General features: G+C 31.7%; 1 protein-coding gene across 2 annotated transcripts in view; it reads right to left on the bottom strand.

The window, feature by feature from the left end:
- Positions 1-17,058, bottom strand: part of LOC118193126 (RNA cytidine acetyltransferase-like) — a 73,184-nt gene that overhangs the window by 43,991 nt on the left and 12,135 nt on the right. For both annotated transcript variants that reach the window (XM_035364168.2, XM_085827192.1), the window contains exons 3-5: positions 10,831-10,935; positions 4,326-4,497; positions 2,043-2,192 (exon numbers count right to left, since the gene is read on the bottom strand). In XM_035364168.2, the coding sequence (XP_035220059.1) occupies positions 2,043-2,192; positions 4,326-4,497; positions 10,831-10,935 (427 nt within the window). The remainder of the gene's footprint in view (positions 1-2,042; positions 2,193-4,325; positions 4,498-10,830; positions 10,936-17,058) is intronic.

Raw genomic sequence — 17,058 nt, 5'->3', positions numbered from 1 at the left:
GAAATGTTCAGCACAATTGAAAGACAGGACTAATTAATTTTGCGTGTGCTTTACTACCTCATGTATTTTTTATTAAATTTTAAATAAAATATACATACCCAAGCCAAGTGGCTAAAACAACAAAACACGGTACAACTCTGATATACGGCCTAATTTCACCAAATGTGGCAATATGTGTTCTGTGCTGGGTTTTGGCGCGATTGCGTGTTGTATGGCAACCCTGTTGACGTTGAAAAATCTTTCGCTGGAGTTCGTTGGTTCGAGTCTGTGTCTGAGAAAATAGGAGGAAAAGATAAAATGGTAAAAGTTGTTGAATTGAAGGTCGGCGAAAGGAAATATCATTGTGGCCATCCTGTTGAGGGGCAGTGGGTGTTTGGAGGAGTGGAAAGAGGGTCTGGGAGATTATTTTTAGTGGCTGTGCATGATAGGAGTAGGGATTTGTGATTATTTGTGAATTTATTTATTTGTGAACCATAGTATGAATTTTCTGGATAGTGTGTCTGGCTGTCATATAAATACAATAGTGATGATGAGGCAGCATGTTAAAGGTGGCATGAAATTGGTATTTCTGTTGTTCGAAAAAGCATTAATTCATGGTAAATGCATTTTATTTTATTCTTGTTCTTATTTTGTAGAATGTTATGTTCATTGTTTTTTTTAGTATGAATTTCTGTTGTTATTGCTGTTTTTTTTTTAATTGTTTGAAATTTATTTTAGTTTATTTTGTTAATTAGTGCATAGTGTCTAGATTGTGCAATTCGTAGATGTTTTTTAAAGTTGAAACAGAATGCTGTGTACATGGTATTCTTTGAAATTTATTGTTGTTATGCTAATTTATTAAAGCGAGGTGAAAGTAGTTCGTAGATTCGTTCGTTACCTAAATTGTGCAATTCATAGATTTTTTTTAAAGTTTAAACAGGATGCTGTGTACCATGGTATTCTTTGAAATTTATTGTTGCTATGTTAATTTATTAAAGTAAGGTGTGCGTAGTTCGCAGATTCCTTCGCTGCCTATATTTTGCAATTCATAGATGTTTTTTTACGTTAAAATATATCACTGTGTACATGGATTCTTGTCAAATATTTTTGGTCAGAAACTTTACGTTTTTGCTACCTAAATTTTTTTTTTGTTTTGGATTTTTAGCTTAAATTGTGTGTTCAAAACGTGGTTTTTGCATGTTCGAAAACTGCGCTTTTGGAGACATTTTAGGTTTAAAGTTCGAAATGTAGACAAAAAATTTAAATAGTAATATGGCAGCATGGAGTTTCTCGCCAAAAATGTTTTGTGAGAAATTTGGTGACTTGAGAGCGCATATCAGAGTAGTTCCCAAAACATTAATAATTTCTTGAACTTAGTTCCTGGCATTTGAGTGAGTTAAATGCATGGACTTTTCATATTTTTCTACCAGTAATATAAATACAAATCAACTTTTCTTAGAAAATCCTTAATAAATTAATTTTTTTTTTAGGTGGATAGTTTTTGTTTTGGCATAGCTAATTAACAAAATTCTTAAACTATGATTGCAAACATTTTTCACATATTAATTACTCAATTACTTTTTTTAATAATGAGTCAGAAATGAATTATAAACTAGTATATATCTGCTTAAGAAAAATAAATAATAAATTACACCTGTGTTCAATGATACTTATTTCAACTCACGGCAATCTAAGCTTCACAGAGAATAACACATTTTAATTGTATTAAAACTCACAAAAAAGAAATAGAAAATAATTTTTCAGTGAATCTATCAAATCTAATAAAGACCTCACAACTGTGAATGGTTTAAGTTCAAATTAAATTTAAATTTGACTACGAATAATTTGCATGCAGTAATTAATAAAACTCAAATGATCATTATTAATCAAAGAAAAATAATACAATAAAATATTTTTCATACTAATCATAAGGAACACTAAAAAAGAACACCTCCATAATTTGATAATTCACATTTATGGAAATATAACTAACAAAATAAATAAAATTCTTTTCTGAAATAATAACCAACAATTGAATATTAAATAAGCAATATAAAACTTACAGTATCCACAGGTACTTCTATACTTTTAGAAGCAGGACTCAAAATATTCAAGTTATCATCAAGAATCAAACAATGTGATAAGGAACACAGAGAAGATATAAAACGCTTATTAAACTTCAAATTTTCTTGATGCATATTAATATCCTGAAACTAAATTAACAAAGAATAAACATAAAAATTATTTATTACATATAAAAATTACATCATAAACATATTCATATTTTATTACATACTTTATACTTACAAAAAGTACTCAAAATATTAATACTGCTGCATGCATATGGAATCGTAATGGATTGAATGCACACAGGACTGATGACAGCTTGATAAAATTTATTTTACGAAAAGAAACTCTTTACAGTTCTGGAACTATCCAAAAAATACTTGTACAGCACTTCTGTATCACGGTGCACAATCAGTATGTAAACTACTAAGAATGTTGTAATGCACAGCACATCTACAAGGTAAAGCTCTCACTGATATTTTAATATACTTCTAGTTCAGCTCTGAACTAACAACTGAGAAACTGATGATGTCTCTTATATAGTTTCGCTCCAGCTGACGAGAAATCTCCAGTACCTTCCATTTCTCAAAATTACTAGATGGCATATCTGGTCAAAGTTATACACAGGGGACAGATACAGTAACACATAGGGATCAATTACAATTATTCAGTTATAGTACCAATTATAGTTGTATAGGAACCGGACCAAAATGTCCAGCCCCTGTATAACTTTAATTGCTACTGTAATTGATCCCTATGTCCAGATACTTTTGCTCGCCAAATGACCAAATGCTCGCCAATGGTGACTTCTGGTAATTTCTCACCAAATCTCGAAATGAAAATTAGTCACTAAAACCACTGCTGCTTGACGATACCTCACCAATTTGGCAAGATAGCCACTTAGTCAATGTTCAATAGACTTGCTCTGCATTCTTATTTTTCCTGAAGATTTTCATCTCTTTCAAGTATTTTATGTTACTTTATACAAAATGTACTACAATTTCACTAAAATTATTTATATATACACAAAATTCATACCAATATATGATATTGATACCATATTATTGGTGCTTTCTGGTCATTCATACACCCATGAAAACCCCTCAAGGCATACTGGCGGCTTTGTGAATATATGAAGATAGCCCATTTGATTATTTTTATGCACCACATGCAGTGTTGCATTCATACATAATAATAAAAACAAGCCTTTTATGCTAAACAAAGATTTTTGAGTAGGAACAAAAATGCATAAAGCCAATATTTACATTTGACTGCTAAACATAAAACTTGTCAATTAATGGGCCCTCAAATGTGTTATGGTACATGCATGCATGAGTTGATTGTTCATATGACATGCTCACATGTATAAAATATGCCAAAAAGGACTTAAGGTGTAGATAATCCGAAAGCCCCCTTTTAGTTTTCACACACACATATATATATATATATATATACATATATATAACACTTAACACATTTACTGTTTGTTTTTCTCTAAGTTCTCTAAGATGGCAATGACATAAATGCAGCTTAGGGATTGCTACATTGCTGAGTTTAACTCAAATTGGAAGTATAGTTTCTGCTTTGAGAATCATATGTTTACAAATGAATTCCATCATGGAGATTTCTTAAATGTCACTTTATACTGAGGATTGAAAGAAAAAAAAAGGAATATAATGCTCAAAATTTAAATCTTTTCCAAAATTTGAAAAAAAAAAAAAAAAAAAAAAAAAAAGAGAAGAGAGAGAGAGAGAGACCAGCTCAAAAATAATGGCAGTGCTCTCTATTTTTAAACCTTAATTCCAATAGAAAAACTTTAAAAACCAAAAAAAGAATATTTGGTACATTTTTATTGTTAATAAGATACAATATGCTGTTTTTTTTTTTTTTTTAATTCAGTAAAATTTTGAAAATATATCTTGTGTAGCAGCAGACTTTTCCAGCAGTTCATTGCATATCTTGTGAAACCAGCCTATATTAAAAGGAAACGTAGACAATTGTCAACAGACCGAGCTAATCTTAATAACAGCATGACAGATAGATTTGCTGTCACATTTATTGTATACATCTTTTATAGTATATTTTGGTCTCTCTTTTTTTTAACTGTTTAAAACAATTCTTATGGTCGTATAGTTATTGGGGAGGGGTGCATTGTATTTAATGACCTATAAATTCAAGTGATATTATACAAATACAAGTTAATTTAGAATACACGTGACTTTGGTTAGTTACATATTGAGTTTCAGAACATTTTGTTACAATATGTACTGCATAAATACCATTTTTGAAGATGATACATCTTCCATGTTCTTAACATTATGCAGCAAGAAAATAAGTACTCCTCCTCCTTTAACATTTTCTGCTACTAAAGCTAACGTATGAGGTGTCAAGGCTTCAAAATCTTGCAGAACTACCAGACTGAAAGGCTGATACAAAATCTTTTCAACTTCACTGTTCAATAAGAAGAAAAACAAATAAATAATGTACTTTAAAAAAAAAATATATATATATATATATAAAAATTAAAAATATAAGAAATATACATATAAATTAAACATATAAAATAACACTCTTGCTGCAAGAATACAAATATAAGAAATCATTTTTATTTTTCTACTTAACAACACTGATGAAACAGAATAATGTTATAAACATAGAAAACAATGACATAATATGATGTTTTCAGCTTAAACATAGTTCAATCCCAAATGCTAAGTTTTAATTAAAATGGCAAAGAAGTTTTTATTTAATTTTTAAACACTATTTAACTCCTCCCAAATATTTAAACTATTTATCTAATTTAACAGCATTATCGTACCCTGTCAACTGTGAAATTGTTGCCAAGCAGCATGATTTAGCACGAGGAATGGATAATGTGAGGTCACATCACACTCATAATATCTGCTATTTCTTTGCATTTAACATCAATCGATTCTCAATAAGCCACCTTTTGTTTTTATGAACAAGGATATGAAGTTAACTATTACTGCTTTATTTTTTCTTGCCTTTTATAGAAAGAAAAAAGGTAAAAGTATATTTACAGGTACCCCTTTGCAAAGACTGGCGATACATGGATACCGAGTTTGTGCAATTCTTTGACTTGTATCCATGTACAAATCGGCTTATTTTCACTTAAAAAAAAAAAAAAAAAAAAAAAAAAAAAAACAGAAATTTGCACAAACTTGCCATTGCACACTCCCTTGAATTTTTCCATGTACACATTGATATGTTTTAACTTAAAAAATCAAATGAGCACCCAATTCTAGGTAAAAGCATATTTACGGAACATTCAACTACTCAGGTTACCATAAATGAAACAACAACTTCACGATAATTCAAGGGGTACCCTTTAGTCTACTCTAACCAGAACATAAAAAAAAAAAAAAAAAAAAAAAAAAAAAAAAAAGATATCTACTTAATACAAAACAACAAACAATGAATTATTTTCAAAGACCCTCTCATCCAGAAAAGTATGTATTAAGATAACTATGAGGGCAGCTGAATATGGTCAACAAATCAGTAATGAATCAGAAAAATACATGCCAGATGTTTGTACTCATAGCATTCTAAACAACAAAAACGCAGAGCCTAATAAAACTGTTATGTAAAATAGCAGAAACTGATGAAAGCCTTTTTACGAAGCACAACAATGAAGCAGATAGAATATGGATTGTTTATTAAACACACAAGCATCAGTTACTACAGAAATTTGCAGAAACAATAGGCACAACTTCATCAAGATCTCTGACAACTTTGATAGTTCAATGGTAGCCAACTTTCATAGTCAATAGAATAATACATACATATCAACTAAACTTCTGAAGAGGAAAATGACTGATTTGTTTTGTTTTTAGGAAATAATACACACACCTACAGGAATATTATATTTGGTTTAAATTTTATGATAAATAATAACAATATTATATAAAAACAAACTGCATTTTTTTTCCAGTTAAGCTGAAGATTAACTAGGTCTTATCTTAAAAAAAAAGTAAGTTTGTTTATTATAGGGTGACAGAAAAATTGCTATCTCAAACTATCAGAATAAAGCAAAATTTGTACCAGAAATACAAAATGGAGAAGAATATTTTTGCGTACATATGTCTTCATAATAGAATGAATGCACAAATCTGATAATAGGTTAAATTTATTTCCATCAACAGAAATATTCGTATAGGTGTTCACAATATCACACAGTATAATCAGTAGTTGCACTTCAAACTACTAAGAACGTTAAACACAACATAATGCAAAGTGTATCTAATGAGAAAGCTAATCCAATTCATGCTGAACTTGCAGCAATAACAACAACAGCTAACTAAACAACTGAAAACAGATGCTTTGTCTTTGGCCTTAAATAGAGTTCAACTGGCTGCGAGATATTTCTAGTACTTTCTGCTTCTTGAAATTATTGGAAAGCAATACAAAAGTGGAATTATGGTTACAGCTAACATAGTGATCAGTAACATTTATTCAATTTCAATACAAATTACTGAGATAACCATTTACGTAGCGTATTCGGAAACTAAGTACTGTTTCATTCTAGCACCGTCGCAGCGCTGTGGTAGGCGTCCCACGCATGCGCACTAGTCTTTCTTATTCACTGACTTTCAATTGTCGCCATTTTGGTTGCTATATGTTGTGTTTTCAGTTTGCTGTGCACATTCAAAATGTTTAAGACAATTAGTTCTCTCGCTGACTGTGAGATTCGTGTCGTGATTAAATTTTTGAACGCAAGGAATGTTAAACCAGCCGAAATTTATCATTAAGTGACAGAAGTTTACAGTGAATACACGATAAGTGATGGAATGGTGAGAAAGTGGGTAAGAATGTTTAATGCAGGTTGAACAAATGTCCACGCCGAGGCTCGGAGTGGTTGGCCTTCTGTTGTCACCGATGATTTGGTAAGGAAAGTTGATGAAGCAATTCATGAGAACAGATGCTTCACAATTACAACTCTTTCAGAGGCATTTACACAAATTTCATGTACTGGTTTGTTCGAAATTGTGTCTGACCGCTTGAATTATCGCAAACTGTGTTCCCGATGGGTTCCAAAAATGCTCACTGATGTTCACAAAACAAAGACTTGGTAGTGCCCTGACATTTCTCACACAGTACAGTGATGAGGGAGAAAACTTTTTAAACCAAACTGTGATAGGTGATGAAACTTGGGTGTGTCATTTCACACCAGAATCGAAACAATAATCGATGGAGTGGAGACACACTCATTCTCCAAAAAAACAAAAGTTCAAAGTGATAATGTCATCACAAAAAATCATGTGCACTGTCTTCTGGGATAGGAAAGGCATTTTGCTTACTGAATTTCTTCCCAGAGGTGAAACCATTAATGCGGCACGATATTGTGAGACTTTAACAAAACTAAGGCGTGCCATTCAAAACAAATGATGAGGAATGCTCAGTAAAGGAATTGTGTTGCTCCATGACAATGCTCGGCCCCATAGTGCTGGTGTCAGTCAATCGTTAATTCGACAGTTTCATTGGGAGCAGTTCGATCACCCACCGTACTGCCCGGACTTGGCGCCGTCCGACTATCACTTGTTCCTGCACATGAAGCGCGAGCTTTGTGGCAAGCACTTTGGATCTGATGATGACACGAAAAATGCTGTGGAGTCGTGGTTATCGAAACTGGCGGGAAGTTTCTTTGATGATGGTATACAAAAACTGGTCACCCGCTATGACAAGTGTTTGATCATTGGCAGAAACTATATTGAAAAATAGTTTAAGACATGTATTTTCATGTAAAAATAAAATTGGATTCGAAAAAATTGTTTTACTATTTTTTTTTTTTTTTTGTCAAAACGGTACTTAGTTTTCGAATACGCCTCGTACTAAGTAATTTGTATTGAAATTGAATAAATGCAAACGCCCTTGTATTCTTACTTTTCTGGCATGGCTTCCTCTGAAAAATTTATCTTGTGCTACACGACACAAAAAAATACAATTTTAATCACAATTCTACTAAAATTACTTATCTTAATATAAAATTTATAACAGATGACTCCCAATTAAGCTGGTTGAGGATTAACTAGGTCTTGTCTTAGGAAAAAAATTAAGGTTTGTTTATTGTGGGGTGATAAAAAAATTTCTATCATGAACTATCAGAATAAAGACAATAATCGATGGAGTGGCGATAGTTTGGCGATAGTTTGCTTCTACAGGAAATACAAAATGGAGAAGAATATGTTCAAGATAACAGCAATAATAGCATATGGTGTCATGGTATTGAAGAATTGCATTTATCTGCAATAATACATTATTAATTGTGCATGACTGAGAATATATGGAATATATAGAAATTATTAAATCATCCATTAAAAATAAATTACAAAATTGTAAAAATAAATTAATCACATAGCCATTAATTTTCTCTTTCCCAATGACACCTAAGAAAATGCAAGATTAATTAATATAAACAAAAACTGGTACTATTCGGTTTCGAGGGCCGTAAAAAATCGCCAAACTATTGTTGATGCCAATGCTGCCAAAAATAATTGTGGCAAGAAGGAAGTATAATAGTAAATAACTATCTAAGATTGATGTTTTAATTTAGATGAAAGGTTAATTTCATATAATACTTTTTTATTATTATAAGTTATATGAAAAAGGCTAAACATGACTGAATGGAAGCAAAAGAGTAAATAACTACTTCAGATCATTATTATAATTTATATAAAATTGCTAAACATAACTGAATGGATGCCAGCATCTCTATTTTGCTACCGACTTATCGCTAAAGCATAATTTCATCTCGTTGGTTGTTCAAACATAATTTTCTATAACGAATGATGCCTTGAAAATATTCTCGGTAAAGTGCAGAATCGCCCACTTATTTGTTCGCCGCTTTTTACAAGGGTAAAAACAATTGGATTTTTGTCAATTTTCTTTTACTTTTTAAGTGAAAACATATCAATGTGTACATAGATAAAGTCAAGGGTGTGCTCAGTGCCATTTTTGTGCAATTCTAGGATTTTTTTAAGCGAAAATAGGTCGATGTGCACATGGATACCAAATATGTGCAATTCTTAAAAACGCATCAAGCAGTGGGCGATTCTGCACTTACCCAAAATTTTATCGCCGAGTTTTTGTCATGGGCATTTCCAAAATTGGTTAATCCATAGGATATCAAAAAAGGATTTAAAATCAAAAAAGTATTTAAAAATTAAACTAGTACTTCAACGGCGTCTTAAGAAATATAGAACTATATAAACTTACGCAGTCTGAAATCAGCGCATACGCTAGATTTGGCACGAGGTTAAATGGGCGCGTTTGCTAGATTTGGCGCTTTTGCGCGTACATTTCCACTGCTATTTTTTTACGGCCCTCGAAACCGAATAGTACCCAAAAACTTCTATTTGAAGTATGTTGATCTATTCTGAAAGTATTTTTCTGTTGATTATAATATGAATTATTTTCCCTTCTTGTTTTTTTAACTATTGTCACATTAACCCAGATTTGGGTTTACTGTAGATGTTGTTCCTGTTATTACCTGATTTATTGGCAGTCTAATGCATACAAAGAAGCTAATGAGTTTAATAAATTTTGTTGTGCATTTTTATGTTTACTACAAAGACTATTTTATTTAAAAATAGATTTAATGCACGGTACTTTTACGTTTTGCCAATACAAATCTCGCCAAGCAGACTTTATTGGCGACAACATACAGTATACACTTAACAAATGTTAGTTCTAAGAAATTTTTATTTTGAAGGTATAAACATTTTAATATCATTTAAAATTTTATAAAAAGACAATAAATAAAGACAACGAATTTGTAAAAAGACATTAATTTAAGAAATTATTATGCTTTTATGGTAAAATATCCTGATTTGCCATTTCATATCACATGATCCCCAAGTGATCTCAACTCACGCAAACTACGCTACAAAAATCTAATTCTCTCTGTAATTATCTACATTAATTTCAAGTTAAATCTTAATTTGGAATGCAAGAATTATTTCAATTCGTACGAATAGCTTACTCAGAAATTATGTAAAATTGCAGTGCTTTACTTCGGTAGTACATTCTCATTAGAACTGATGAATTTAACCTTTGACTTTGCCTTTTCTATATTTTCACCTTCGGGTGAGCTGTGTGATTGATCCTAATTGACTTAATTACCACGAATGGCCTTAGGGCATAAAACTGAACTATCTGGTAAAAATTCTGTGTAATTGTATGCCAGTATTGAAAGAAACAATCAATCTGATAAGAAATGGCTGCAACTTGTTTTGAAATGAGGCGTAAAAGGGCATCAGCAATCCATTTGGCATCTGTTGTACCATTTTTGGTGACTTTATCGCTTGCACCTGCAAAATGGAAAAAGTACCTAATGCACTTTCCTAAAGATAAATCTTTCCATAATATTGCCACAGGAGAAATAAATGTGTCATTGCAAAATTGGAAGAAGAGGAATACATTGGTATAGATAAAACTCTTGTTAGTTGTTAATTAAACAAACGGCTGCTATAATCTAAGAATATATATAAAGTTCTGCAAAGACCATTCTTTGCATTTAGTTACAGAAGCCTGCTAACAAGTACGTAAATGCAAATATTTGGTGCATTTGAACTGCTATTTTCATTTCCATTATGGACTGTTAACACTTTATTTGCATTTTAAAACTCATAACTTATTAAGATTCAAGCCATTTTTTTCCCTTTGTCAGTTTAAACTGTAAATGCTGAATTAAGAAATACAGAGGTACATTTATTACAGCAATAGTGAGAAAAATAGGAAAAAAATAAATAAACAGTTTTTACTGACCTGTATGAACAATAAACAGGTTTTGGAAGTTTTATGTCATCAGTTGAGTTATCAATATCATTTAACTGCAGTAGTTTCTGATTCAACAGTGTTTCATTGCTAGAACTGAAATGAAATGATTCTTTAAAAACAATATTAGAAGTTATACTTTATATCTGTACACTAAGGCATATTCTAAGCATTAAAAATGAAACTCTATCAATATTAAAGAGAAAAATACAAGTTAAAATTGACAGATAACTTTCTAGTATACTAGATGGAAACTTTTGTCTGTTTTTTCTAAATATAAAGTAACCTTTCTGCTTGATGTTGTAATATTAAAATTACTCTATTATGAAATTTATTCTAATTTGTGCATTACTTAACTGAAATAAATTAATTTATAATTATAGTAAATTAATGTATACATCTTAAAAACTGCACAGTAAATAAAATATAATATAGGTCTTAGATTACATATAGATTCATAAAATACAATGAAAATCAAATTTTTCTCTAATATGAAAACTGCTCAACTGAAATCAGATTGCTAATTATCTTTCCAAAGCTATAATAATAATTTAGTTTTGTTTTCTTCATGCTTTTATAACAAATTATACATTTAATTCTAAAATATGGAAAATGTGATCAAATAAAACCCACTTCAGGGTTTTATTAAGGTAGATACAAGGGTTGAACAAAAATGTGGAAACACCAAAATAAAAACATATTGCTGTAATTAATATCGTGTAGGAAAACCATTGACATCCAAAAACAGCTTGAAGTCTTCTCAAAGGATGGATAAACAGAGGTCTTGTGTGCTAAGCAAGGGAATATTGTACCATTCTTCCTGTAAAACATCGGCAAGTTCAGTTAATAAAGAAGGTGGTGGATAGCGCTCATGCAGATTTCTTTCCAAAATAGCCCACAAAGGCTCAATAATATTGATATCTAGTGACTGTGGTGGCCATGGTAAATGTGAAAGTTCATACTTATGCTCAGAAAAATGAGTCCTGGATGATATGAGCTGAATGAACAGGAGCTCTGTCATCTTGGAATACGGTATCACCATTGAGGAACAAAATTTATATCAGAATGGTCGCATAATCCTTCGCAGTAATTTGACCCTGCACAGTAATGATGGGTCACATGGAATACCATGATATGGTTGCCCAAACCATGACCAAACCCTTGCCATGTCTCACTCCCAGCAGCAAACAGTCTCTATCATATGCTCGGGATGGTGTTTGCCAGATGTAAATTCACTCAGAAGCCAGAAACAGTGTGGAGCAACACTCATTCGACCAAATGACAGTTTTCTATTGCTTTACAATCCAGTTTTATGACTTTAGTGCAACTTCCTCCTCTTATCAAACACTTCAGCTTGGTTATGGAAGCACCCACCATATAAGCCCTAAAAATTTGCCCACGTTCAAATTCATTTAACTCTAACATTATGCATTCACAACTGCACAGAACACTGTTTCGATAATTAATGACACTTGCAACATATTAAAGATGTTATACAGGTGGCATTAGTGAGAAAACACATCAGTGCCACCTACAGCTTTCGCAAGAATAAACATTTCAGTTCAAACATGCATTTTACAAGGTGTTTCCATATTTTTGCCCAACCTCTGCATATCAAAAGAATATATAGATGCAGAAAGTATGGCAACAATATATATATAAATATATAAGGAAGCAATGATACATCAGAGTTTGCAAGACCCTCCAATGACAGAAGATAACAATAAAAATATTGTTATTCTTTGCCTCCATTATGAACTATCATAAATAAGAAGATAAATTATGAAGAACTGCACCACATTACTGCTTACTCCTCTACATATTATGTTGGTCCATGAGTCCTGTTATTTAAGTGAAAATTTTGCTTGAAAAATAAAATGCATTTTATGTTATTTGATAGAGAATCATGCAACCTACAAAACAGTGTGTTTAGTTTTTTTTTTTATGCTAATACACTTTTATACTTTCTGTTCTTTTCAAGTCACTAAAATGGAGTGTCAATCGACAAAAAAGTGCATTTTTGACACCTTCTTCTTTTTGCATTTAATTGAGGTGTCAAACCCACAGAAGCTGCTTGAGAGATTTGTAAAATGTATGCTGAAGAAGCGATACCTCTTAGGATGGCTCCAATTCAAAGGTTTAAGGAATTTAAAGATGGCAATTTCGACTTCAAAAACACGCATCACACTGAACACTCAGTTCAGTTCAATGAGGAGTGACTGAATCAGCTTATTCACGAATATCCATACCAAACAACAAGAGAATCGGCAGAACAATAACAAACATCAATCAGCCATGATCTCTGCCCATTTGCTAGCCTGTCATCAGTCAACTCATGGGCATAGATTCCTCTACCAAATTGTTACTGCCACTGAAAAATGGTTTCTGTTCATCAATATGAAGCAACATAAAGAAAGGTTTAACCCTGACAAATGGGTGTTACCTAAAGTGACCACATTTTCATTGAGACTAAGCGGGACAAATGGAATGAAATGAAAATTATAATTTAGTTATGAAAGCAGACCAATAATTTTAAAAAATATATTTTACTATATACATTCATATACTTGTCTATAAATGTACAAAAATATATTTATTATTAACTATTGGCAACTATAAAAATATTTGTAAAAAACAATAATTTGAATATTATGTTTTTTAATTAATTTAATATTTTATTTAAAAAAATTATGATTTTCTTTCATGATTATATTTTTTTTCTGAATGAATACTTTGCAATAGATTCGAATCATTTATTAAAATGTCATGAATTTCTCACATGAATTCATCAAATTATATTTTAGGCTTACTACAGATTATAAAGTTTTAATGTTCAACTGCATTTTTTTCAGTTGTTCATATTTTATTGATATTAGAAAAAACATGTTCTGTTGCTGCATTTGTTCCTGGATGGGAAAGCAGGTGTTCTACAATTTAAAAAATATTTTCATATGTATTCTGTTTAAAAGGAAGGAATAACTTCGTCCACTTTTTGCCTGTTTCCACATTTGCAGAAAACCAACATTTAATATTTTCATCAGTAATGTATCTTTTTACCAATGATACCTCATCAGAAAGATCATTTTCACAAATATTATTATTTGGAAAATGGTTGCTAATATATTAAAAAGATTTTCCCACATATTCCCATAAAATCTCCTTTTTTAATGTCACCCAATGACAGTTTTTAATATCCTCGAATTGAACTATCCGTTCTTCAACATATTCCAAGCAGTTATTATAAAATTTCTGACTTCTTTCAGAAAATCAAGTCATTTAATATGGCACCTTGTTCTTCCAACCTAGTGATGTCCTTTCGAATAACTAAAGGAATGTAATTGTTATCAATTCTTTCTCACAATTTTGTTTTTAAATTATTGATTTCATTTGACACTTCCATAAATGAAATTTTGTACCCTTAAATAATTTTCACAGTACTGTGAAATAATATAACTTGGTTGTGGATGAACTGAAGACAAATTTGTGATGTGTCATTTTCAAAAAACAGCTGCAGTATTCTTGGACATTTATCTTGTGATAAAAAGTATGATTTTAATGGTTCATATATTTTTAAAATATTTTCTACAGCTGGTAAAAGAGCTAGCCATCATGTTTTGCTGTAACCAATAATTTTTTTATATTCGATTTCTGCACTTTCACAAAAATCTTTCAAACTTTCGACACGCACAGTATATATATAAAAATAGGAATAAATTTTTGCAGTAAGATTTTCAACATCCACTGGAAGTAAGATGCTGTTTAAATAGTATTGTGTAGAATGTGCGATGCACAACCTACTCGAATAATTTTTTGGTTCAAATATTCGTTAAGTTTCATAAAAACATTATTGATGCCTCTTCTAGCTTTTCCACCAAAATTTGCATTAGTGTCAACATAAAATCATTGTCTCACAATAGGCAGTGATCTTTTTTAAAATAGTACTTATGGAATTTTAATTATTTGTCCAGTTTCACTCGGCAGCCGCCTCGACGGTATAGTGGTAAGGGGAGCCTGACTGCAATACCGAAGGGCCTGGGTTCAAATCCCGGACAAGGCATGGTTGTAACTCTCCGTCCTTTCATAGGAGGCAGTGGTAGCTCACCTATTAGGTGTCTCCATAATAAAGAGACCACCACATCTGGCCTTAGTATAAATTAATGGACTGTTACAAAACTGTAGCTGTTCACAATCTGCCATTAGGGGAAAAAAAAAAAAAAAAGTTTCACCCAGCAATGAAACAAAATTTAATATTCTAATTTTAATTCTTGTTTCTGGATCAAAAAGTCTTACAAATGTGCATTTGTGTAATTCTTGCAGCGATCGTGAAAATGAATATGATGAAAAAACATCACAAATAATTGCTTCGGTTTTTGTCCTTGCACATGCAAATTTTTTGTCGTACAATGTTTTGATCATTTGCGACGTACAATCAATTGATCTGAAACTTTGATTGTGGTTTATGGTGTGGAAAGCAAATAGCCCTTCAGCTAATGCTAGCTGTTCCTCCATTAACAATACATATTCGTTGACGAGACGTAATGACAATGATCGAACACCACAGAGTAAGTTTAACTCGTTACACTGCCTAATTTAATTTACTCTGCATGTATTTTATGTGTTTTTTTATTTCTTTATATTTGCTATAATTAATAAATAATAGGTAATATATTTTTACAGTACATTTAAAATAAGAAATGCAGATGTTTTCTAAAAAGCGGGACATTCTTAAAAATCGGCGGAACGCGGGACAGTCTTCCAAAAAGTGGGACTGTCTCACAAAAATCGGGACGTGTGATCACTTTAGTGTTAGCGCAAGCAAAACAAGATTTTCAATTGCAGAAGACAATGCTGTGCATATAGTGAGGCTGGGAAGGCATGATCCATTTTGAATTGCTTGATCAGAGCCAAACAGTAAATGTGGAACTTTACGTCCAACAAATTCAACAATCTAACAATGCTATCCAGCAAAAATTACCTATCAGCGACATAGCATTCTTCTGCAACACAACAACACGCACCCTCACATAGCCAATATGACCAAGGTAGCCATTCAAAGGCTCGGCTGGGAAGTTCTCTGTGCTCTCGTAACTTGGCACTTTCAGAGTTTCAGATTTCCATCTTTTCGGATCTCTCCTAAATGCACTGCATACTGCCAAAGCCAAAAAAGGTTAATGCCCACCATAAAAAAATGTATCAATAAATACTGGATATAATTTTGCAACAGCATCTGAATAGCCTTTATTATTAAATAAGCTTTGTCAAAAGACAGTCCTAGCTCAGAACTAAGTCTTAAATTATGCTGATCTTGGTCTAGTAAAGGATCTGCAACAGGACTTCAAGAAAACATATGAAAATTCAAGCCACGTGGATATGATTGGCTAAAGGCACAAAAGAAGTACAGGCAAATATTCCAGGAGCCATTATCCAGATGAGTCTTAAATATATATGAATTGTTACAAGTAAAAAGAGATTATGGAACTTTTTTTTTTTTTTTTTTCTTTAAATGAGATCAGTGTGGGGAGGAAAAATCAATATACCACACTTCCTAAAGCTGTGTAAAAATTAAGACTCTCAGCACAATGCCTAAAGGGTGAAATGGCAAGTCAGAATTTGTTTTTGTTAAAAGAGGACATGTGAATACTTTGATGACCCACTTTTATATTGTAGTCTTTGATTTGTCAGAGCCTCCTCCTCTCAATGTCTTATTCATTGGTCTGTGATCTGTATTCTTACTGGCTGTTTGTTCATGTAACAAGTATCTTTAACTAATCTGTGAAGCTCCTGTTTATTACAGTTTCCAATAATTTATAATGGAATCCAAATCTTATGAATCAAATGAAAATCCATGAGACTAAAAACAGCGAAATAATCACGACCTTTACAAGATAAATATAATAAAGAGAGTAGAGATGACCGAAGTGAGGTAGGTAAACCATGTTGGTAAGAATCTTTATGTGCAGGAATGAGTATAATGTAGGTAATACTCTCTATCTTTACACGCCATGAGGACAACAGACTTATGTTTAAGCTGTTATTTCATATCCTCTGAAGGAGGAAATCTATTATTTGAGCACCAAAGCCAATGGCCGGGAGGGCTGGACAGGCAACATAATTTTAAAAAAAGAATGCTTCCTTCATTATTTCCATAAAACTAATATTCCCTAGAATGGTCAAATCTCAAATACATAAATTTTGCATTCAGCTGTTCTAGAAGTACAT

The sequence above is a fragment of the Stegodyphus dumicola genome, chromosome 11 (genome assembly GCF_044657685.1).
Source record: "Stegodyphus dumicola isolate Sdum_Otavi_A_Nest chromosome 11, ASM4465768v1".
Taxonomy (NCBI): Eukaryota; Metazoa; Arthropoda; class Arachnida; order Araneae; family Eresidae; genus Stegodyphus; species Stegodyphus dumicola.
Note: the sequence above shows the minus strand (reverse complement) of the source record. Positions and strands in the feature narration are given on the sequence as shown.